Source organism: Gadus macrocephalus, chromosome 19 (assembly GCF_031168955.1).
Source record: "Gadus macrocephalus chromosome 19, ASM3116895v1".
NCBI classification, from domain to species: domain Eukaryota; kingdom Metazoa; phylum Chordata; class Actinopteri; order Gadiformes; family Gadidae; genus Gadus; species Gadus macrocephalus.
In genome coordinates, this window is record NC_082400.1 from 6,820,821 (window position 1) to 6,846,461 (window position 25,641).

Sequence of the window (25,641 nt, forward strand, 5' to 3'; positions counted from 1 at the left end):
TCACTTAGTGGTAAAAAATCAACTCTCCTAAATTCCCATCAAGTGGCCGTCACATGCGGAGCATCCTAGTTGGGCGTTGGGGCGGAATTAAGGCAGCCAGAGTTCAGGAGTTCAGGGCTTCATGATAACACATGTATTTAGGCGTTTCCGTTTAGAATCCATTGGCTGAAATCTGATTGGATGTGCTCGGAGGATGCGCTTGGGAGGTCAGCTCGACAGTGATGTAACAGTATGAACTCTGTGCGCAGCGCCAAGGTGGAGAACAAGGCGGCGCTGTGTCCTGGCCAGGTAGAGTCAACACTAGGTCGGGCTTCAACGCTCAACCCCATAGGAATACATTGGCAACAGCGAGGCCCAAAGCTCGCCATGTGTGGAGCACTTTGGCGTGGCGGCTTCTCCTCACCTCAAGGGGGCTGTTAGTGCCTGGGGAGCGGGGGGTCTTGGAGGCACGGCGCCCTCCTCCTCCACCCCCACACCTGGGAGGGTGGAGGCTGCAGTGGAGCCGGGCGGCGATGGGGTCGCCCGCCATGAAGCTCAGCTGTCGGATGCCACCCTGGAGTCACACGCGCAGTCACACACAAACACAGAAACAAACACAAACACAGAAAATAGGCAAGACAGTCAGTCAGAAACAGAATGTTTCACAACGAAGAGAAAGAGTTGTTCAGGCAGAACGAGGACCTCGTTCTGCCTGAACAAAAATTGAAAGGTTTCAAATCTGGCATGTTTTGTGAAATGTAATGCATTAGGTTATAAAAATAATGCTTTGATGGCAGTACAAAGCCAAAGTCATTCGTAAACTAAACAATAAAGAACATGCAACATTTTAATTCAAGTCTAAATATAAACAAGAAGCGACTCATGTTAACGATAAACATCCCAACATCTTTGGCGGACACTGCAGCATCGTCAACACACCATCGATAATCTTCCAGTGGGCCTGCCAGACACAAACATGTTTCTGTAGAACGCACAGCGCTAGAAATAAGAGCAGGTCATGCATGTCCCTGCCGAACCCATAGGTATCCCAGCCAAGTCTACCTGATACTGGGCCAGATACGACATATGATAAGCAGGAAGTGTTGCCTTGGGCTGTGTTTACAGGAAGGTCTGATCTGCAACCTTGCTGCTGAGGATCTGGCACACACAGACATGTGTATTGGAAAATGCAGTGTTTATGTTGATCTCCAAACAGAACTTAAAGGATATCTTTACAATCATCTCGGTGGAGTATGCTATTAAAATTGTTCCAGTGGGAGCTCTCGTTTTTAGCTAAACCTTGAAATAAAGCGTTTTATTCACTTGGGCCAGCATATCCAACTTTGAATCATGTTGATTTTTGGCCACACACTGAGAAAATGGCCACCTTTGAAAAACAAAACGTATACTTCTCCGACTGCTTCGGAGTACCATAGACCATATAGATGAAATATGTCGACAAAAGGGACCATAACAGTGCAGGAACGGTACATCTTCTCAATGTGACACGGTTCAGCACTTCTGAACAGGAAACCCCCCCTTCAGGGCCTTGTTTAGTGGTTAAGTAGTGTGACAAGAGTAAATACGTCAATGGAGAATCCATTCTAGCTGACACTAAGCTCAAAGCCAGATGTCCTCTTTGGAGAACGTCTCCTAGCTTCCTGCTGTGAGGCCATCACTCCTTATGAACTGTGATGTTCCTTCTTCATTAAAGTGTGGGCTGGCTGGGGGATTGCGGTCTCAGCTAGCATGGGGATGTATTTATGTTACTGGTGTAAATTAAATGATTGGAGACACTTAATAACAAGACTTGCCTATACACACACATACACAGGCAAACAGAAACCAGACACACACACAAACACAAACACACACTTACCCAAGGGTTAGGGTGTGTCCAGTTTTGTGGTCTATTGCAATCCTTTTAATGTCAGTACAAACTATCCACGGTCAACTACAGAAGGCACACATGATCCTTTAAAGGTTCAATATCGGACATTTCCAGAAACTACCGGATACATGTGTAGGACGTCCTTAAGACCCCAACTCACTTCAAAAGGGGTCTCGTGTCCCCTGACGGTCCCCCCGACCATCAGCAGGCCGGCGGTGGAGACGGCCATGCCGTAGTAGACCCAGTCCAGGGACTCAAACAGCACACAGTCCACGTACACCGCAAGCCGCTCCAGAGACACGCTCACCGCCAGGCGGTGCCACTCTCCGTCAGTCAGACTGCTCACTGGGAACCTGAGGGGAGAACCGTCACATGGCTCTATTAGGAGAACTGGATACGCAGCGACGGCCCCTCCAAGATATACGTTTGAATGTGTGGAGGCTTGAGAAGGCAGGAGGAGAAAGTGTAGAGGAGTCAGGAGGAGAGACTGTAGAGGAGTCAGGAGGAGAGACTGTAGAGGAGTCAGGAGGAGAGAGTGTAGAGGAGTCAGGAGGAGAGAGTGTAGAGAAGTCAGGAGGAGAGAGTGTAGAGGAGTCAGGAGGAGAGAGTGTAGAGGAGTCAGGAGGAGAGAGTGTAGAGGAGTCAGGAGGAGAGAGTGTAGAGGAGTCAGGAGCAGAGAGTGTAGAGGAGTCAGGAGGAGAGACTGTAGAGGAGTCAGGAGGAGAGAGTGTAGAGGAGTCAGGAGGAGAGAGTGTAGAGGAGTCAGGAGGAGAGAGTGTAGAGGAGTCAGGAGGAGAGAGTGTAGAGGAGTCAGGAGGAGAGAGTGTAGAGGAGTCAGGAGGAGAGAGTGTAGAGGAGTCAGGAGGAGAGAGTGTAGAGGAGTCAGGAGGAGAGAGTGTAGAGGAGTCAGGAGGAGAGAGTGTAGAGGAGTCAGGAGGAGAGAGTGTAGAGGAGTCAGGAGGAGAGAGTGTAGAGGAGTCAGGAGGAGAGAGTGTAGAGGAGTCAGGAGGAGAGAGTGTAGAGGAGTCAGGAGGAGAGAGTGTAGAGGAGTCAGGAGCAGAGAGTGTAGAGGAGTCAGGAGGAGAGAGTGTAGAGGAGTCAGGAGGAGAGAGTGTAGAGGAGTCAGGAGGAGAGAGTGTAGAGGAGTCAGGAGGAGAGAGTGTAGAGGAGTCAGGAGGAGAGAGTGTAGAGGATTGAGGAGGAGAGAGTGCAGAGGAGTCAGGAGCAGAGAGTGTAGAGGATTGAGGAGGAGAGAGTGTAGGGGAAGCAGGGGGAGAGAGTGTAGGGGCTAGGCCAGGAGGGGAGAGAGTGTAGAGGAGTCAGGAGGAGAGAATGTAGGAGAGACAGGGGGACAATTTGGGGGTGCAAACAACACATGAGGTGTTAATGGTCCGTCATGGAGAGCCGACACAGAGAGCTATACCGGAGCGCTGAATATGGGTTGGGTTAGTTGATTTAGTCGGTTTGTTTTTGGGGTTTTTTGGGCTGCTCCACAGGGATTGCAACATGTGGTCTTTATATACTGTAAGGGTAATTCCCTTGGATTTAATAATGTCACATATGACTATGATTATTATTTTCTAAAGCAAGTTGTAAAGACTCTTCTGTTTTGGATTTGTGCACGATCATTTGGTTGGACAAAGTATCTGACAATAGATTCTAAGTCAAAAAAGAAATCTTTACCACTAACTCCAACAGTTGTTCCTTTTAAGCAGTGTGATTGGTTCAAATACATTCCTCTCTGTTACTGATGAGCTGTGTACATCATCCATCCTCACAAAGTACATTCACACACACACACACACACACACACACACACACACACACACACACACACACACACACACACACACACACACACACACACACACACACACACACACACACACACACACACACAGTGAGGACTCACTCGTAGTGTCTCTGCTGGGTGCCTATGAAGGTGAGGGCGTGGCCGCTGGTCCTCAGCTGTAGCATCACCTCGCCGTCCCGGCTGAGCAAGGTGAGCAGGCTGCTCTCCTCTGTCAGGCTGCTGCGGAGCTGCACCAGCAGGCTGAACTCATCTGGGAACCTACACACACACACACACACACACACACACACACACACACAGACGGACACATACAGTAGGTATATACACACACACAGACGGACACATATATACAGTAGGTATACACATACACACACACACACACACACACACACACACACACACACACACACACACACACACATATACAGTAGGTATACACACACACACACACGCACACACACACACACACACACACACACACATAAATACAGTAGGTATACACACACACACACACACACACACCCACACACCCACACATATATACAGTAGGTATACAAACACACCCACACAGACGGACACATATATATACAGTAGGTACACACACACACACACACACACACACACACACACACACACACACACACACACACACACACACACACACACACACACACACACACACACACACACACACACACACACACACACACACACACACATATATATATATATATATATACACAGTAGGTATACGCATACACACACGGACGGGCACATATATTGGTATACACATACATATACACACACACACAAACAGACAGACACATGTATAGGTAGGTACCTACACACATAGACACACACAGACAGTTAACATATCATCACACATAGCACAAGCAAGCAAACACACACATAGTCGTGCAACCAACCACAATCACACATACACACACACAGACAGACACTAAGTGAAGTCAAGTGGCACGGGACGTGCAGTCATATCATCGCTATGGTAACCACAACAACAGGGGATGTTGGAGAAGTGATTAGGGTTTATAGAGGATTACCACTCTGTGTAAGAATCCACATGTGTTAGCGATGTGCCCCGCGGAGACGCAATCAGCAGAGCCCATCACAACTAGCCTGAATCACCATGAGTGTGTATGTGTCCATGACAGCGCCATGCATTGGGCCTACACACCACCTGTACCCTGTGATCTGAAAGAGACACTACTTGTGTTCCCCTTTCCATTGTAACTGACAAGCAGTGTTTATGCTATATTTAAGTTGTATTTATGTCAGTACAGGTTAAGTGGTAGGAGAAGGCCAGTAGTATCTGGTACAATTTTTGCCATGTAACCATGTTTTATCGTACGGTTGTTTCGTTTTAATTTACAGTGTACCACCAGTGTACTACCAGAATTCAACAAATTTACAAATAATTACCAATAGCAGATGCCATGATAAAACCTTCCAGACAAATTGTATCACATTATTTGTTCATACTTTTGACAAAACAAAAGTTCATATTTCACACAAAATATTGGCAACAAAATTATGCAGATTTGGGCCATCAAAATAACCCTAACCCTATTTCTTCAGAGATGGAGCTGCTGATGAAGATTTATAGAATTTGCTTACTAACAAAGAGTAAAATGAAGGTACGTACCCGTCAGTGAAGATTTCATCCAGAGGCAGGGCCAAGGTGGAATACTGGCCCACCAGTAGGACAGGACACCTGGCCTCCCCATCCAGAGAGAGGGAGGCATTGGAGCTGTTTGACACCTGGAGAGAGAGCTCATCCAGAATGTTCACCTCCTCTGTAGGGAGACAGGGAAAACGACATGAATTTATGCATCATCTACTTCTCTTTAACCTCCTTAGGTCTGAGGACCACTAAATCTTGGTCCTCTGAACAAGATTTAGTGTTTGAGCCAAGTCCAGCTAGATGGTATCTGGCTCAAAAAAGGTTGAACTTGCTCCTAATGCACAATTTTCTCTTAAATAGACAGCTGGGTTGATTTGGGATTACGCCAAACTTCCATTATCTGGTTCCAGTATCAATGTTGCGATCAAAATATAAACATATTTCTCAATCCAAAAGTATATTTAGAAAATAGTTTCCGCCCATTAATTTTAACACAGAGTTAAAGAAAATGTATACGATACTGAATTATTATCGTTTTTCTTCTGTATAGGGCAGTGAATGTACTACAGAACCGATGGCACAGGCGAGCAGTCATGTTAATATTGTAAGCATTTCCTACAGTAAGTGCCCACAATTGCCATCAGTTGAAATGCCAACCATATGTGCTAACTGCAGTTGCTAATGGTTCCTCTGGTGCCAATTAATACAGCACTAAAGTTTACTTCCGTACAGACCATCACCTCCCACTGGAGTGGTATGCATACCATTGCATCAACAATGTCTGGGTTTTGGACCATAGTGCATGGCATTGTTCCACTTTGTGCGTTAGCAAATTTTCTATCATTCGCAATGTGGACACAGGAACTTTTATAACAATTCTTAACATGTTGGACTCAAAAGATTCTGTCTTCGAACCCCAATGTCTGCAGTCTGTCTCTAGGCATCTTTATGCAATATGCTCATTAACAACACACTTAACCGGTTACTGTAAGTTGCTTTGTTTGTAAATGTAAATGACAAATAGTATGAAAAATAAAATGCCCTTTTCGTAAGATGGCTGTGTTTAGAGGATATGGCTGCAACCAATTGAACAACACACTGTCTTTAGGCACATTGACTTTGGTTCCCCAGGGTAATCCATGTCATCTTAAACATCCACTTCCCCTTCCTGACTCCAGTTAACACATAGTCATCCCAAAGTGTGCTTATGTCATCTAATTGAGAGATGGGTGCAGACACTGATCTGCAGTGCTGCAGTGTGGACAGGATAGTTTATTGGGCTCTGGCACTCAAGTCCCAGTTGAAAAGAAATGGGTTTGATTCTGAATGGCCATAGTTCACCTCTAGGCATCTTTGAGTAATATGCCTCACCCTACCTGCGCCTCAATGACCTGCGTCTGAGTTAAGTGTAATTGGCTATCTTTTAATTGAAGCGTAAATTGTTATATTCAATTGTTTACCAATCTACTCCTCTGGGTGTGATGTTTATACCCCAATCTAATTACATATTAGTGGGATTGAACTCATTTTGTCGCTTGACATCATACACCTACATGTAAATCCCATAGATTAGAAACCAAAGATGTTCCCAGCGATCCATTTCCCCTAAAGCCATGGCAGACGCCCCGTCATTAGCCCGGCCCATGGAGCGGGTCACCCTCTGTTGGCCAGGGGAATGGCTCTGTAGGAGCGGATCTGGTGTCCAAGCATTCCTACACACATTCCAGACGCCCAGGATTCCAGCGGGACATATGGATCTGGTCAGAGGCCGCACTGGCCCCAGAGAAAGGTGAATAATGAATAATGGCTTTGAACTGGTATCCTTGAAGTTGTGTTTGAGAGTAAAGCGGAGGGTGTCTTACAGATATTGGGTGAAGAAGGTACGATGACGCTCATTACGAAGGAAGCTAGGTGTCTTGCTCAGAGATGCTGCTTACAGGTAGAATGCATATGGGTTTGAATCAACAACCTTTCAGCTGAGAGTCAAACATTCTGTCTTGCTGTCATTGACCAGGCCACCCTTTCACCCTACATATACAGGTGAGAGTGTTGTCTGAGGATGTTCACAGCTTTACGGGGAGTCACCCTGATTAAACTCTAGACACTAGGATGCCCTGGGTGAAATGACCCTTATTACCTGATGTAGGACTCTGACCTATCCCTGATAAAGAAGAATCTGCTTTGAAAAAGAAAATGGTATGTCATTTAGAGGGATTTAAAGGTTGTTCAAGTGGAATAAACACGTGCTTGTGTTGTAATAAATTCTAGTAGTGCATTTCAAGGTCATAACTATGAAACGGTCTTGGAGTGTTAATGTTCTGTAACTGTTCCTTGGATATTATCCGCCTTGGGCCGTCTTTGAGGTAATTTAGCATATGTGATGACAGAATTATGAAAGGATATAAAAACTAATAAAATCAATTGTATTAGAAACAAAATATCTATATTCTCAATCAGCAGGCTTTTCCTCTCAAGTCTGTTATTTATAACTTGGAATATTTTTAACTCTATTTTTTTACTGTTGTTTCATGTCATTTGAACCAGTTTTTTTTTCTTGACGAACAGTTATACAATATAAACAAACTTGGCTGCTATGTACACATTAACCCATGGCAGGAACTCTTACCAGCGAGTTGACATTAGCCCAGGAATTTGGTCCAATGTGGTAGGATAAGCAAAAAACAAAAACCTACCTTAGAGAAACTTTAGTCGGCCAGTCAAAGCAAAGCATATTGTTTCTCATAATACATTAGTATTAGATCAGTCTCAACACTTCAGTCGGATAACTTTACCCTGCTGGTTTGACACCTGGTACAAATTGACCATGCTTTAGATTAATGAAGCAGTTAAGATACTGCCACTGTTAGACATTGTATAACATTTGTATTGTATTTCCTGTAAGCTTATTAAATACTGGCGACTTAAAGATCATCAATTCCTCATGAAGTAATTGGCCTGGCTAGAGACATCCTCTGAAATAGATCAACATAGCTGAGGATTTTACGTATGATCATTCACCATTGCTTTTTCTGAAGCTAGTATGAACAACGGCATTACTTCACCTAAAAAAGACATGTGGATCGTGTTTATTCCCCTTTAAATGAACATCTATAGACATACTGTCAAGATGCTCGGCAAAGATTGATACTAGAAGGCAGTAAAAAGTCATAAAAAACAGATTCAAGCTGATCCTTGACAATGAAATACACACATGACACACTATGACCAGATTCTGAAGGGTGAATCCAGGGCTGTCTGCTGATCCTCCACAGAAACGGGCCTGGCTAATTCGATCCAACCACAGCCGCCCACCACAGCATTATTCGAGACATACACACTTCACATATGTGCACTCCCTAACTGGAGCCTTAACTTGGTGTGGCAAAAAGAATGTGTTTTCTATTGTTCTAAACACAGGCCATTATGTGAGCTCCTCATCACATCCATTATGGGTAATCTACACTAAACCTCTCCCCCGAGCGACTGCAGCCAGACCCAACAACGTAATTTAATCACGAGTTGATAAGGAAATCACTTTAAATGGATGTCAAAGAGCAGAGAAAAACTAGAAAAGAAGCAGGCTGTGCATCTGCCTTGGAAGAACAAATCCCTGCAGATATCAAAATGTGCTGCTCCAAAAGAGAGGCTCCCTACCATGAACCTAAACACCCGTCCATGGAAATAGAAAGTAGGCTAACAGCTATGGAAGAAGCCAGCCTGCTCATAGGATACAATCCCGAAGATAAGCCGCAGTTTGTGGCTTGGCTGAGATATAGACCCCTGGCCCCACAGACTGATGATTGTGAATCCTCATCTGGAAGAACAAGGAAATTAGTATAATTTGTAGAGACGGACAGATGGGCCCACTGTTGGCGTGTTTGGAGTCAGGGAATGGCTCCAAACTTTGTTGAGAATGAGGAGATAGATCTCGTGCCGTTTTGGTGTGTAAGGTGGTGGTTTGTAGGAGAGGACGGCAGTGGGACAGACAGAGAGGGGAAGAAAAGAGCCACACAAACCACTTCAGTCAATGTTCATAAATCACAAATGACTGTTCCTCACTCGTCTTGCAACAGCTCCCCTGGGCCAGGCGCTAGCCAGAGACAGACTGTCTGATGTGCCATACACCTTTCAACAGGTTTGGGGCTGAGCCTTCGTGTGCATAAGTGCACGTGCGTGCAGATCTTCATGCCGTATAGAATTCCATCCGGCCACAAGCATTTTTCTTATTTTTTTTAAATGATAGCATTAGCAATCATAGTAATTGGACAAAGTCCAGATCCCAAAATGGTCTATCCTGTTCTGTTGAAAGGTGCCAGTCGTATGTCAATGCAAAGGGGCCAGCTTACCTCTGGGGGAGAGATGACCATTTCTTTTAAATGGGCATACCTTGAATTGTTTTGGATATTAAAAAAATTTAACAGAACTTTAAAACGACTTTAAAAAGGATCAAATGGACAAAAATTTGTGACAAACGAAAATAAACCAGAGGGTAATTATTTTCAACCCCCATTATATACTAATACTACTAATGTCATGTGAAGACATTGAATTTTGCTCCAATACAACTTCATTCCTCAATATTTTTCACAGATTAATAGTGTAGTCGGAGCAACTAGTGGAGGCTGTAGTCATGCAGGAAGAAGCAGCCTCGCACCAAAGTGTCAGTGCGGGTCATGGACATAGGAAACAAACAACAAGATGCAAACGCCTGCGACAACCTGAGCTTTGAACTCTGTCGTTTCACGAGCTCGTTCACAAGCGAGTAAATGACCACTCTGCTTTCCTAAGGACCCCTGTTCCCATAGGGGTTCCACAATATTAAACCCTGAAGGGGTGACGCAGATCCTAACAAAGTCTGGCCATTAACGGCGTCATGTGTTATTTAAATAAGCAAGCCCCTGTTTGGTTAGCTACTGTTCAGCCCATAACTGCAGAGTTCATCGGGACAACAGATTCTTAGCCCATGGTATTATAAACATATATCTAGAGAATGAGGTGAGAGCAATGCACCATGGGATGTATAGGGCGATTTAGTGGGCTGTACATGGACCATGTGGCCCTTATGATGAACACGGTGCACCATTTTACCATAGATACCTTGTTATCTGTATAGGAACAAGCAGACCCATTTGCATGAAATACATTGGAAAATAATGCACGTTTATATTGCACTATGAAATTGCACTCATTTTTATACTTTTTTGTTCGAGTTAATAATACTGTCTGGAACAAGTTGAATCTAACATGCCAAATCGTTGGTGACTTCCTCCCCTTTCCAAATGCATAATCCTGTATGCCTAATTTCAAAATAAGGGTGCTGATTTCCACATGAAAGGAAACCTGATTCGGCCTCTTCGGCCAAGGGTGAGCTGTGGTCGGCGACTACAGAGAGGTAACCACAGGGGGAAACGATTAGGTGGGCAATCACCCCACCATCAGCGGAAAGGTACCCCCACTCTATACCTCCTGACCTGGCCCCACTCCAGAGGCCCAATCAGGGCATAAAGCCGACCATCTGCCCTGCTGTCTGTGAGCGGGCTCGTGTTACCGTAATGGGTCGGAGACAGTCGGACAGATAGCCTAATTATTCTGTTCTGTGCCATTATGGGCCTCTGCACGGGGAGGAGGTCAGACTAAGAGGTAGCGATGATTAAGGACTTCCACCTGCCTCCACTGGAGCAAAAAATAGAGGGAGGAGAGGAGGAAAGCCGTAAATACCCACAGGTAGTGCACACACAGAGAGGTTGTGTACACATCCCTCAGTCACCAACAACGCTTGCCGTTAAGAGCAATTCATGCACTTTTAGGTGGAGATTTCTAACCTTCCCACATAAGTGCACCTTTAACATGCTGCTGATAGACATGTTAAGATAAGGTTAAGAGAACTCGGTTGAACACAGAGTGGGTTTTAACAGCGTTTGTCTTTGCATATTGGAGCATCAATGTATTGACTTTGTGGGGAGCTTATCGTTGTAGGCTCAGACTTGTTTAAGCATGCCTATGGTCTCTAACATCCCCCGAAGAGGTATTTAACCTCGACAAATGGATGTTACAGAGCAGTGTTATTGAGGCTTGTCAGCATAGCCAAATAAGCCACATGAGACATAAGCCCTACAGGAAGGCTTGTGACTTGGCAGGGATAGGATAAGTACATAGTCTGAGAGAGCTATAGCATTTCCCTCGTCTGAAAACACCAGGACATGTGCATCATAGATCACCATGTACCATGCAGGGTCACCATGGGGCCCAATGATTCTGAACAGGACGCTGTTAAGAATAAGGCGATGGATCTCTTGGCAAACTTTGGGGCTTATGAAGGACAAGCACCAGTAAGAGACTACTCAAATGTACATCCAAGTGTTTGGTTTACATTATGGCACTGTTAGACTTCCTCGATACAGGCAATTGAAAACGTTGAGAAGCATGTCACATAGCAGTTGGGTTACTTTTGTTTTTAAAAACAAATCTTAATGCTTCCAAAAATGGTCAAACATCTTTCACAATTGCGAAAAAAAGATAAAATTCTGATGGGGCCAGACGACACAGAGGGTTGAGAGCCACATTAAAACTTATTTTCTGTACACTATTTCCAATGTAATGTAATCTAAGACTAGCAGCAGTGGAGAAAACCTATGGCCTTATGACTGTTCTCGGGGGAGCCTACAATCTGATTGATTTAAGCCTGAACATGTGCATAATATCCCATCCTGTGGGATCAAGAATTACTTTTTTAGACATGCAAAAATGGGTAAAATAATATTTCATACATTTCCAATTATTTGAGCTGCAGTTAGACTCTGGTGCAGGTATTTGCACCACAGTATTTATTTAGAATATCCTCAACTTCCAACATTAGACATTTCCCGATTATATACAACAGAAACAATATTTATGCATTTCACGAAATGTTGTCCTGGAAGTCTTGCCCAGTAGCGATGTCTGAAAGCAAAGCAAGTCTAAAGCGCCATCATAAGATTTACACTGACTTGATTCTGCGCTCTAAACCCTAAACATGGTTTGTCACCTTCTCTGACAGAGCATTGGTCAACCTCAGAGCATCTGCTAACATCATCCGATTGGGTTATTATTTTTTACTTTCTGAAAAGCCAGAGCCAACTATTACCTCATTGTTCGAAATGTATACTTTTATAAGCCACACAGGTTTGGGAATGTGATAGGGGAAAAAATAGACAGTCCCTGTATTAACAAAGAACATATTTGGTCTCCAAGACTACGCTCCGTTTTGGTTGTAGAGAATGGAACCAGCTTCTCGGGGCCAGGCAATAGTTGCCTAAGGGGAAGACATTTAACATCAAAATACTCTTTTGAGACAGGCTTTGTATTGTGAAGTTGGAAAAACCGAGGCCATACAAAGCCCATGTGATCCGATTTGACAAGGCTGGTAAATAACGGTTGTTCATTCAGAGGAAATGCTTAGTTTGTGTAAAATGGTTGAGAACGCTTGGAAAAAATTAAAAATATATTGTTTTACTTCCACTGGAGAATTTGTCATCACTAAACGATCTCACAGCTGATCATTTACATAGGTATTTTATCAATTAGGAAACTCGTACGTCAGAAAATGTCTTCTGTGCCAGAAAAAAAAAAGTATGATTTACACAAGAGGCAATTTGAAATTACAAAAAGTATCTGTTAAAACGGCAACAGCCATCTTAGAATCCATCTTGGACCAAGCATTAGGGGAACCCGTTCTAATTCCCCCTGGGGGAAGTCATAAAGCATGACCCCCACGGTATCACCCCTCTGATGTTATTCAACTTCCCCCAAGACGTTCACTCTCTCTTGGTTCATCTGTGCAGCCTCTTGTGGAGTGGCAAGAGCTTTCAACACACAAAAGGCCCCAAAGTCAGGGTTTTCCTCCAGGACAGTTCAGGGGTGTTACCTACAGGGAGGACATATTCCCTCTTGGGCTGAGAGGAGATTTAGGAGTCAACCAGTCAACACTTGCCCGACGTCTGCTCCCGGAGTCGAGCTTTGGGATATTAATCAAGAGCCCTGAGAGGAACCAGGGGAGAGAGGGGGAAACATGCCTATGGGTTGAAGCCGCCTGCTGTTTTCTGCAGCTACGAATGCACTAATTATATGGTTATGGGCATCTGTTGCTGGGAGTCTGGGCCGTTCATCAAAACAATGCAGATGTATGCGTCACTTGCGTCAGTCATCGATCATTATTAAGCTTTTTGAGATAGCAGCCGAGGAGAGATGGAAAAGTGGCATCGAGGCGCCTTGTCGTTGAAAGTGGTATAAGCACAAAGGTCCGTGTCTGGGTCTTCTCTTGGCATGCTGGACCTATAAATAACCCACAGTTCCCAGCTGTGTAGGTCTTGCAATATTTGGCCTCACTTGTTGGCTAGAGTGTGTGGAATGGACACATACAAAGTTGTTGGATAGACATTGTTGAAGACATCTGTATGTTCACACCACTTATTGTTCTGCATTATATGTCGTTAGCTGTAACTTCTGGTTATGTCAGACTTTATTTTGTTGTATTCGTATTAAGTGATAAGGTGGAATCTATTATTATTATTTAGACTAATCTAAACATTCTGTTTAAAAAGTTAAAATAGTAATAAAATCAACCGTCCATAATGCTTGACATCTTTGGGTTCAAGCCAACATGCATTTCTAGTAAAAACATGAAAAGGGAACATACAACTAAGTAAGTATAATCAGATTCAAAATCTGTTCTACGTCTAAACTAGGACCTTAATTGTACGCATACTTGTTTTATGTAAGCCAGCTCATTAAACATGAGTACCATGAGACAATCATGGTACTTATATTTCACCCACATAAGCCTTGTCATTGACTCATGGGAATGCCAAGCGAATGCAAGATGACAATGTTTAGCGTAATCCATGTCACATATCACAGCCAATGTCACAAACACATGTTCCTAATGACACTTATGCCTTTTATGTCTTGTAAACGACAGAGCATGTACAGTTGCTCTGGGGGCACCGTCTGTGAGCTCCATGCATTGTAAGCCTTCAGGGGGGACCTAAATGAACCAGGTTTGTTTTAACAGATGTGTGTTCTTGTCTGCTTGGCGTGAAAGCCCTCTCATTCCTCACTGAGCCGGGGGTACGAGAGCGCAGCCCCTCCGCTCTGGGGACCAGGGCGTACGTCCAGACGTCTCCTAAACCTGGTGGACGCTCTGCACAACAGATGAGGCTGGAGGTGAGAGGGCATGGCAAGACATGGAGGAGCACATCTGGAGAAGTCGACGGGGACGGTCCCTGAAGATGGGCTTGGACCAGGTTTATAAACAGCACCTGTGCTACTCTGTTCTCGAAATGGGGGGGGGGGGGGGGGGGGTGGCAGGAAAGAGAGCAGTTCTATCACCATCCAACCGTGGGTTGGTGTTTGGCAGCAGGCCTGGCTCGGAACACTGTGTTCTGCAGCGCCATTGAAATGTTAGCATTAGCATGTGCTGTGTAATTATTTGTGATGACACGGCTATTAGCCGAGATCTGATTGATTGCTTTTTCCTCGTCGTGTCCATCGACCACCTTCAGCTTGGGTTTAATGTACAAACAGATGTTTGAAAATAAACGTAGCGCACCACTAGTGAGAGAAACTGAAAGCATCTGGTGGTTAAGGATGACGCCGCTCTAGGTGAAGAAAGGAAGTAAAATAAAAAACATGGTGGTATACATTAGATGAGATAAACAGAGCAGCGTTTCAAACTGTGAGCCAAGTTGAGTTGTGTGAAACTTCTGAATTGGGCTGTAAAACTGGGCTGCTAGATTGGTTGAGGGCGTAGGGTGGGCCACTGAGTTCAATATTAATGTGTTTACCGTTTACCTTTCAGTGGTCTCGTAAAGTTGTGAAATAAAGTGAAATCCACAATGCATTTATTAATGATTTTTTTTTTTTTAAATGGAAGTACGAGGCTGAGAAAGTATAAAACCAATTGGATAGTGTAAATATTAAGTTTGAAATGTGAAAGCAACATACATTTTTTATGGCATACCCCAAATAGCCATATAGATCTACTTCAATGTAATGACCTGCACTTCAAAACTCTACTTTGCAATAAGGTTTTCTCTTTAATTTTGCCCATCCCTAGTTTGACGGTGAAGAGAGATAAACCATAGATAGTAACATTATTCCAAGACTCCAAGAAGTCACACTGTTTGAAAGACAGAGAATACCTCTCTGTTTGGCTATGGACCATATAATTATTAACCGCTATTACTTAACCTGCACGATAAGCAAGGATTTGGATTACAGCTATTATGAAGCTCTTCGCCTCGTGTTTGAGCATGAATACGTCTTTCAAAGGATAGATGTTATGATGTTAAAACTGCATAATTATACACACAAAACTGCATAATTACAAAACTGCATAAATATACACGAGTATTGTTAACTTCAATAACACGCTTTAACAGTGAAGGGCTGGCTGTGTGCCGATGAGTCTAATCCTTGGAGTTAAATTGTGTAGCATTACCTTTTCTGTCATGGAACTTTGTACGTGACATAAGTAACTATTTTTTTTTTTTCCTGTAATAGTTAGCTTCTTATATGACTTTGTAAGATTATTTTTTCAAATATTTAGGCTTAGGCAGAAGCTTTCATCCAAAGCAACGTTTCTGATTAGATACATGTCATTTAGGAGCAGGTAGGGGTTAGGGTATCTTGCTTGTGGATGCATACAGCTACAGAAAGAAGGGGTTTGAACCCAGAAACTTTCAGGTTACAGTCAAGACTAAACCCCTAAAGTCTCCTTTCCCATTATCGTATTTCAAAAGGGAATAAAATGACGAGCAAAGTACATCAGTAGAATCAACAATAAGCAAAGGTGTTCTTACAGAATACAGGGCACAAATCATCCCCATCTAGTTTGACCTAGGGCAGGGATGGGCAACTGGCGGCCCGCGGGCCGCATGCGGCCCGCATCCTCACTCAGTGCGGCCCGCATCCTCACTCAGTCAGGCCCGCACATAATAAAAAAAATAAAAAAAAATAAAATAAAAAAAAGAATAATAATAATTGATCGAGTTACAGAAAACTCGGTCAAGAAAGATGAGAAGAATTCATAGAATTCGAAGGCAAACCCATGCGTCTAGTTTGCTTAGAAGCGATATCAGTCATTAAAGATATCCACTTAAGTCGCCACTACAACTACTACAACTGCTTGTTGGGTTTGAGTTCATTGAGTTGTTGCACTTAATGTTGGGCCACTGTTTTTCAGTTTTTTGACTTCATTGAATGATGATGTATGTGAGCCCTTTGCACTGATAAAAATACTGACCATTCATGTGGCTGTTTGAGCATGGAAAACATGAAATGAATGTATGTTGGTTCAATTAACATACCGTACATAGGTTATGATTCTGGATGATTTTTTAGGTAGTGGCCATCCCCAAAATGCACCAGAATACAGGAAATCATATCTACCAAATTCAAAATTGTGTAGCTTCTCTCAGCTCACGTTTAGTTGAAGTGTGCAGTCATGTGGCCCTCCGATGGTTATGATGAAAAATGTGGCCCTCTTTATCATGAAAGTTGCCCATCCCTGACCTAGGGTTAGGGTTAAGTCTTCCCTGGTCTCGTAACCTGAGGTCCCCGTTATCTCAGGCACCAGAGCAGACGCAGTAACACCAAGTGATACTGAGGGAGTCATAAAGGTGCTTGTAAAGCATGTTTACAAGGTGTTCTTATCGACCTCGAGGCGTCATAATCCCAACCCTGCATGATGTCTTCAATCACCGGCGACTGGTAGTATTCAGGGCTGCAGAGTGAAGCTTATAAAAATGATGATTGCACATGGGTGTGGAAAGTATGGATGTATTTGAATGTTCAAAATAAGGCTGCCAAACTTCAGCCTGTAGATCGCATAATGCCGTGCAGATATTGGCGGCTTCTCTTTCTATCTGTCAACAGCACACATCATATCCTATGACATCACTCTGAGTAAGATAGACGGAGGCAGACCTGCGCTGAATCGTGAGAGTCACGTATTCCAGTACTGACTTCAGAGTTGGAGAATCAGGGGGGATAAGGAAGAAAGAACTGGATGGAGAACCAGAGCATTACTGAGCAACGGTGATGATATGAAGATGAGTGTTGGAAGAACATGACCAATCAAAGCTGCTCATTATATGCAAAAACGACTGAAAAATAGAGGTACACATCGGGGTCAACTTCAATCAGTTCTGTAGGAAACCTCATATTTGTAAACCATAGGTTTAAATCAAAGGCACCTTTACAGATGCTGTATTGGGGTTATCCGAGTTATATTAAAGAAGGCTTTGTAGCATAACATTTGGATACAATACATTTTGGAATACAAATGCTTAAATTTGATTTTCCCATCACAGGATAAACTAAAATATACATTAGCTAAACTATTCCTGCATTGGGTAATCAAAGGCTGAAGAACGATTCAGCGACCGATAAACAAGTCATAATACTATATAATACCACTAAGTTAAAAGATGTTGGCAATGACATAGTCTCCTCTCATAGCCCTCTTTCTCTATCGCCCTTCAATGAGTGAGCGCTTGTCGACTGTGCAGAAAACCCCAGTGGTTGCTGGAGGCAACCACTAGAGCTGCTTCTAGGTGAAAACATATCTGGAAAATGGGTTGCATTGGAGAGGCACCTTGCTGTGTATGCGTTAGTTTACAATGTTATGTTATGCTGGTTTACAATACCTTCCTGGCCTGCATCCAGGGGCTTATTAAATGGGTTTGTCCCTGGTTGCCAAGTTCATGAGGATTCCCATAAAGATGATTGATAGAAAACCACACAGAATACCTATGAGTGAACATGTGTTGAACTAAGTAAAAGTAAAGGCATACTTGAAACAATACATTTTTGTCCGCTGAATGTCAACACAACTCTTCCCTTAACTTAACCGTTCCTTGTATATAATGGCCTGTACCATGTCTAACTTCAGAAAAACATAGTTTCCATTTTACTTAATACCTATTCTTAACCATGGAGGGTCGTGTACCTAACCCAAACCACCTGGAACCTTGAGGGGTTAGGTTAGGGTTAGCCATGAGATCTAAACCACGTAAGCACTTTATCTCCCTCTCTCTCTGTCTGCCCTCCTCCTTTTTTTTTTCTTTCAACCCCTATCATCCCCATCCCTCGCCTACTCCCTCCAGATATGTCTCGCTATCCTTCTCTCCCTAGCTCCCTTTCTTCCTTCCATTCCCTGTTATTCCCATCTTTCTACTCATATCCCCCTCCTTCCTCCTCATCCCACTCCCTCTCTACCTCCCTGTCTGCCTCCCTGCCTCTCTTTTTCACATGCACACTCTCTCAATCCCTCTCTCCCTCTCCATCTCCATCTCCATCTCCCCACCCCGGCCATCTCACTCTGCCCCTTCCACCCCTTCTCCCCCTCTCCCCCCCAGGGAGGCCCCCACACAGTGGAGTTTGACTCCCTACTTGGGGAGCCGTTTGAGGAGCCGTTGGATGGGAGCAGGCCAGCAGACCAATTTGTGACAAGCAGCTCTGACTGCTGGGCCAAGATTTAACGGTCCTATGTCTGTTGTACTTCTGGGCCAAACATCGCTTTCAAGAACACGTATGGTCGGTGGTTCATAACAGCAGACATAAGTCATAGTACATGTTACAGGGGAGACGAGGGAGAACAAAAACTATTTTTATTTGCATTCATGTCAAGCCCTCCGGGATTTGTTGGAGAGCCCGGCTTTAGGTTGTCAAAACAAAGGTACCTCCACCGTTACGGCTGAGCTAACCATTAAGATAAAGATCTGCATCTATACTTTAAATGATGACGTTTACGGGCAGGGCCAATCAATTTCAATAGGGCCTTTCAAATGCAGGTTTCTTCTCTGTGTTTGTGACATGTTGACAAATTAAGGACTCGTAGAAAAGGCTAGAAACAAAGAAAACAGTGTTTTCAGTACAAGTGCCATTATTTTATATTTAGGATTATCCAGTTGGTGGGGGAAATGGGAGAATCTGGACCATTTAATTGACTTGCGCTGGACTTGATTGTTCCAAGAGTCACATTAGGGGAACTACATGGCTGTATATTCCCCCAAAAATGCATTTGTATTAACATAATATGAGCATTTGCAACGTTCATTCAGAGTCTGCAAATAATTATTATAATTATTGCAGAGAAAGGTGAATATTTGTGAATTAGACAATGAATATCCTGTCTAGACAAATAAAATAGATGCAAAAAGAACGACGGAAAATCAATCAGCCTCGGTTAGCATAAATGTTTAACCCTTTACAAAGAAGGACTACAGAATAAATGCAGAAAAACTACTAAACTATTGCTGCAGCTGCGCTGCATGTCACACTGGGAGCCTGACTATAAGCGACCATGACTGGCATGTTATGGACTAGCTGGACAGCCAGCAGCAGCTCTGTTTATTTTCCCATCAGACGCACAGTGATGATGTCAAGAAGGGTTCAGTGAGAAGCCACTTGGTCAATGAAACCGTTTGTGTGTGCGTGCGTTTATGTGTATGTTTATGTGTATGTGTGTGTGTGTGTCTGTGTCTGCCCATTAACAAAGGATTTTAAGTTTGTGTATACAGAGTAGAATAATATTAACAGGTAACTGTCCATCATTAGTCCAGATTGTTTGGCATGTATGCAGGATGTTAGTTTCTGTAGAAACATGTGAACGTCTGTATTAGGGTGTGTTATGCATGCATTTGAGTGCATGTGTGTGAGAGCAGGCATGCATGTGTGTGTACTTCCCCCGGTCGATGAAACAACATTGCATCACCTGCTCTGTATTTGGTGGAACAGGCATGCCGGTGCGCTGACACATGTCCCAGCTGCAGCCGCAGGGACCCCCAGATCCACTGCATGCAGCGCCTTAAATTATCCACAACAACACTGGCAGGGCTTTTAATGACTCCCACGGGCTAAACGGCCTGCCAAATTAATGAACACTCTGTTATTAGACACCGCTCCGAGAGCCAGCCTTGGTTAAGAGCCAAGACTGGAGCCCCCCTGGTGTTGAGGCCGGGGGGGCGCCTATGTTGGGCACCTGGGTGACCAGAGATCGTTTTAGCAGCACATAAAGCACCAATGCCATTCATTGCTGTTCAGTCGTTGAGCTGACGCTTGTCTTTGAAGGAACTTGGTGATGGAATTCATACGTGATATCATTAAGAAAGCGTTGCTGGGGGGGTTCTTGATCCGGGAAGGATACCCACAGGTAGACTGCCTGGACTTTGGGGTTTGAACCCAGAACCTTTTCCCTGGGACGTCAAACACCCAAACCACTACCCTATCCAGCTCTGAGATAGACAATAAGAGAACAGTTGAGTCGAAAATAACACACGAAAATAAAACCATAAAAGATAACAGAACGGTTGAGAAGAGAATAATAGATGATAAAAGAAAACAAACCAAACAACAGAAAAGAACCAAGGACACAATATGCAAACAGTTTTAAAACAATTCATAACAGATGCCAAGTTAGGTCAAGAAGGAGAATGAAAGATGCTTCATTAGATGCTAGGTGTTACACCTGACATACTCCAAACCACGTTAAAGTTTCCTTCAATGACATGGACCACATCGGTTGCTAATTCATTGTTGGCCTCATCCACAAAGACTTGTGTACCATTTAACCTGAACAGACAGACACAGACACAGGTAAAAAGCCTGTAATAAACGGTGTCTAATATCTATGTCATCGACTCTATCAAAGTGGAACTCAAAACACACCGGCAGCGACTTTTACAAGACCAAGAACCGCATCGTCTAACCATCGGCTCCTCGTGACTCACGGCTTGTCCCGTTCGAAGGTCTGGGTTTTTCACTGGTGTACAACAAATTGAACCAAGACGCCAAAGGAGAGAGCGTGGATGTTAAGATGGAGATACCCTTTAGGGGCTTGGGTCCCTCGTGTTCTCCTTTAACTCATGCCATGTGAAGGCCTCTCACCCCCCTCACTATCAAAGCCAGCTATCTGCCATCTGGATCCAGTTGGGTTGTTAAGGAGCTTATAAACCAGGAAGGGGTTCTGGTCGCGGTCCAACATGTGGTTTAGTACCCGCTGTTCTCTCCCTCTGCCTGGCTTTGTTCAGACAGACAGCCAATCCTCTCTGGACTTCAGAACCAGACTGAAGACTGAGGAGCTGTGTGTGTGTGTGTGTGTGTGTGTGTGTGTGTGTGTGTGTGTGTGTGTGTGTGTGTGTGTGTGTGTGTGTGTGTGTGTGTGTGTGTGTGTGTGTGTGTGTGTGTGTGTGTGTGTGTGTGTGTGTGTGTACTGAGAATAGTACTTGAAAATACAACTGTGTGTGTGTACGTGTGCATGTGCGTGCGTGTGTTTGTGTGTGTGCAGGTGTGCGTGTCTGTGGGTCTTTTTCTGCGTGTGTGTTTTTATGTGTGACTGTCTGTACTGAGAATAGTACTCGAAAATACAACTGTGCGTGTGCGTGTGTGTGTATGTGTGTGTGAGTAAGTGTGCATGTGCATGTGTATGTGTGTGCAGTTGTGTGTGGGTTTTTGTCTGCGTGTGTGTTTTCATGTGTGACTGTCTGTACTGAGAATAGTACTTGAAAATACAACTGTGTGTGTGCGTGTGTGTGTGTACGTGTGTGTGTGCGTGTGTGTGTGTACGTGTGCATGTGCGTGTGTGTGTGTGTGCATGTGTAGGTGTGTGTGTCTGTGGGTCTTTGTCTGCACACTGAGAATAGTACTTGAAAACAGCTATGTATGGGTGGGTATGTGTGTTTGTGTGTGTACACACACACCGTGTTTATGCACAGCTTGCAGATGTAGAGTCTCTCAAGCTTGGATCTCTAACAGGCTCCAGACAGAGGCTGTGATCCTCACCAACACGGATCAAGTTTCATCGAACACAGATGAATGTTATTGATCTGCCAGCATGGCGATGATGACTTCATGAGCTCATATGGCGTCATCGCTCCAGCACCAGTGTCCTCAGGACATCTATGCCACTGCTGGCTTGATCTAGATAACGGATGGGATGTTGGCTGATAGATGTGAGAGAAGGAAGGCTTCATGGATGCAAAAGTTTTATTGCACTAAACACAACTGTTGTAATTGGAAGAAGATCTTGGGCGGCAGTCGAATAGTCAATGGAATTTCATCCTTTTGTCCTTTCCTAACCTCGTTTCCTTGACCTTGATGAAAACATCATCAGGTCAAGGAATAATGTGAAGGAGAATTCATAAGGACTTAGGAAAAGAGCGCACTTCCTCTAGGCTACGTCATTAAAAACGGTGAAACTAGAACGAATCGAAGATGGACTACTACTAAAAGCACATATTAGATACTTTTCCCCGTGCTTTTACCAGTTTTTTTCATGGAGGCTTTATAAATGTGAATAATCCCATGAAAATACCACTTCCTAACCGATGATGGAATTTGATAAGGAAATGTAATAAAGGCTCAACGTCCCAAAAGTCACATGGGTAATGTTTGCTCACGCTCACACTCCTGTCCACTCATATTTGTGGGAATAGATCACAATAAGAATGATTGTATGAAAATAGTTGTCAGTCATGTTTATCGTTTGTTTCAGTGAATGGCCTAATGAAGCGTTGTTTTAAATGTTCCTGCTGCAAGGTATTGTGGGACGACATTATCTCCTTTCCTTTCGCCAAGGTCCAGTGTACCCTATGCTGAAGGAGATAGGAAAGGAAGCATTTTGGAACCTTTCCTTTACATTTAGAATTTTCGAAAAGCTCTTATCATAGCTGCTACTAAAAAAACTCTGGATCATTTCACTCAGTTAGGAACCTTCCCTAGCAAAATAGACTATTTCAACGTAATAGTCCAATTAGCATTTACTTGTAACAATATGCTTGCATATACTCAAAAAAATCCACCTTTCAAGTACATTATTTCAATATGAAACCTAAGCCAATGCTACTGGCCAGAGGTCTCCCAGACTCCTGATGACAACGCTGTTATTTCAACCCTAACCACTGTATACCACTGTTAGTGCCAAAACGCATTAAACCGTATCACAGGCATATCTGTTACCCGTGTTACTTGCTGCAATAGCCATATCATTTAAATAAATGCACTGAAAAGCTTACAAAGCCTGATTATATGACTGCAGCATTACATAACCTGCCTGTTCCAGGAGAAACTGACATTGTGTTTAAAGAAGGCTTCCATGCGTTGGCGCATGCCTTCGACTCCAGGACTTTAAAAAACATACAGTGAAAACATTCAACCCAAGAACATGGGGCTGGGTTCACTCTCCACAGCCGGGCTCTGGCTTTCCCTTCCAACAGCCCTAATCCAAGAGGGGAGTCCCCCTCTCCCCAGACCCTAAGCTGTCCCCTATGGAGCTGTGAGGTACAGAGCCACGTTGCCTTGATGATAAGGAGGAGGATCGGGACAATAAGCCCCTTGTTATGCGGATGGAATTCAGACAAGACACGCGCTGGCGACCGGCCAACGGCTCCTACACCCATAGGACAACATGGATTTAGAGGTGTTAAACACCAGACACATTGACAGCTGTAGCTGTGGTACAATCAACACTCATGATGAAGGCTACAGAGGCCTGAGCTCTGGCCGGTGAGTTTATGTGAACTAGAATGATGGACGTTGTCTGATTGTCTTGTATAACATCGGAGCGTTCCACTGCCAACTGAATCTAAAGCAAGCCGGGAACCATGTGTGTCTTTCCATGCATGTTCCTTTTAACACGTGTCGTATACTAAATCAGTATGTTACGCTGTCGTTGTGCTGTTGTGTTGTAGAATGGCCTCTGGCCCTGTTCCTGCATTGTATATAATACACTGCACCCCGGCCAAGGTTTAGCTGAAGACCAATAAACACAATCAAATGTTCTGGATCCAATGCAAGATGCGAGTATTAGTTTAATTCCACATGCAGGGCGGGTCTGTCGATAGCCAACACTGTGTGACATGTCAGCAAAAGATCTTTCCACATCATTTGCAAATCTCCAGCCAAATATTACGTGAATCGGAAAATTGTTAATATGAGCTTGGGATACATTTCTATACTTGGATGGTGGTGTGTCCCACGCTCTCCAATATAAAATGAATATATGGATAATCTGAATCAATTAACCCAACTGCCTTAATTAAGTCTCTATGTCCAGAAGTTCTTCTACATTTCGAAGCTGTATTCCAAACATGGAGCAATACATCCGCAGAAAGCTGATAACCCTGGGATGGGGAATCCGATACAGAAATAGAAACCCCCCAATACATGACAAATGCATTTTTTTTCCCCATGAGGATAAGAATGAAAGCTATCCACAACAATGGACCAGACATGTATGTAGGCTATATAGCATTCCAATAACATAATGTCCTAAAGTTGACTTTAGTTTCTAATAGCATGTATGTCCGTCTGGTCTCATTCTTTCCCAATCATTAATTTTATGTAATGATGTTCATGTTACCTTATTAAAAATCACTTGAATTACGATATTTTGGATTTGGGTATGAAATACAACTCTCAGGTGCGAGCGCTTAGAGGCGTCTACATACGATGGGCGAATAAAGTTGTGAAGACACACTTCAATCACCAGCACACTTTCTTAATGCGAAAAACGTCCAAGGATTAGCTTCTCCTCGCAGGGTCACGTGGGCTAATCAATAGACCGCTCACCGCTGTGATGAAAAGGCTCCGCGCGACAAGTCACACGACAGGCTACAGTACACCGACTGTTTATGACACGATAAGCTAGAGTACAGACATATGAGGCTTGACTTAAACATATGCGACAGTAATAGCTGTATCTGCACCATAGGGGTCCATACTGACGTGTTTGAATATGAGTAATAGTCCACCTTACCTGAAGGCGCCCCGCCGGAGCCAGACTCCCCCGCGAAGTCTTCAGTGGATTCGCTCATCCGCAGGAACCACAGCAGACACACCGTCCACTGGACTGCAGCCCAGCCCAGCATATTAGCTGGAGCGGTGAATTGGGCTTAAATAGTAGCCTCGACGTTATAAGTAGCTTTTCAGCCTCGATTAATGCAGGTAATATTGAGGAAAACAGGATTTTCTGTTTTTTTTAACTGTTATCCACTTCAGACAGCAGTTAACATCCGGCGCATGTTTTATGCCGTTTCAATTTGTCAATAAGAAATTATGTTTTGAAACTGAAGCCAAATTCATTATATTACTGAAATACACCTGTCGGTTGTCCTCTATTTGTTCGTTGTAGTGAGATAAAACAGGCCTAACTCTCTGTCCTCTTGCTCTCCATCCTTCCTTCTACGACGCAACAGGTACCTCAGCCAACGGCATCTGCTGCACGAGAGCGCAGCGATGCGCGCCAAATGTGTGGCGCAAACAAAGCCCCGCCCACTT

The 25,641-nt window shown here is 43.9% G+C and overlaps 1 protein-coding gene across 2 annotated transcripts in view; it reads right to left on the bottom strand.

Annotated features, from left to right (window-relative positions):
• The window catches only part of si:ch211-196i2.1 (collagen alpha-1(I) chain), an 82,229-nt gene extending 56,630 nt beyond the window's left edge, over positions 1-25,599 (bottom strand). For both annotated transcript variants that reach the window (XM_060037956.1, XM_060037955.1), the window contains exons 1-5: positions 25,121-25,599; positions 5,347-5,497; positions 3,783-3,941; positions 2,031-2,223; positions 404-553 (exon numbers count right to left, since the gene is read on the bottom strand). In XM_060037956.1, coding sequence (XP_059893939.1) covers positions 404-553; positions 2,031-2,223; positions 3,783-3,941; positions 5,347-5,497; positions 25,121-25,232 — 765 coding nt within the window. In that variant the 5' untranslated portion in view covers positions 25,233-25,599. The remainder of the gene's footprint in view (positions 1-403; positions 554-2,030; positions 2,224-3,782; positions 3,942-5,346; positions 5,498-25,120) is intronic.
• Positions 25,600-25,641: the final 42 nt, after the last annotated feature.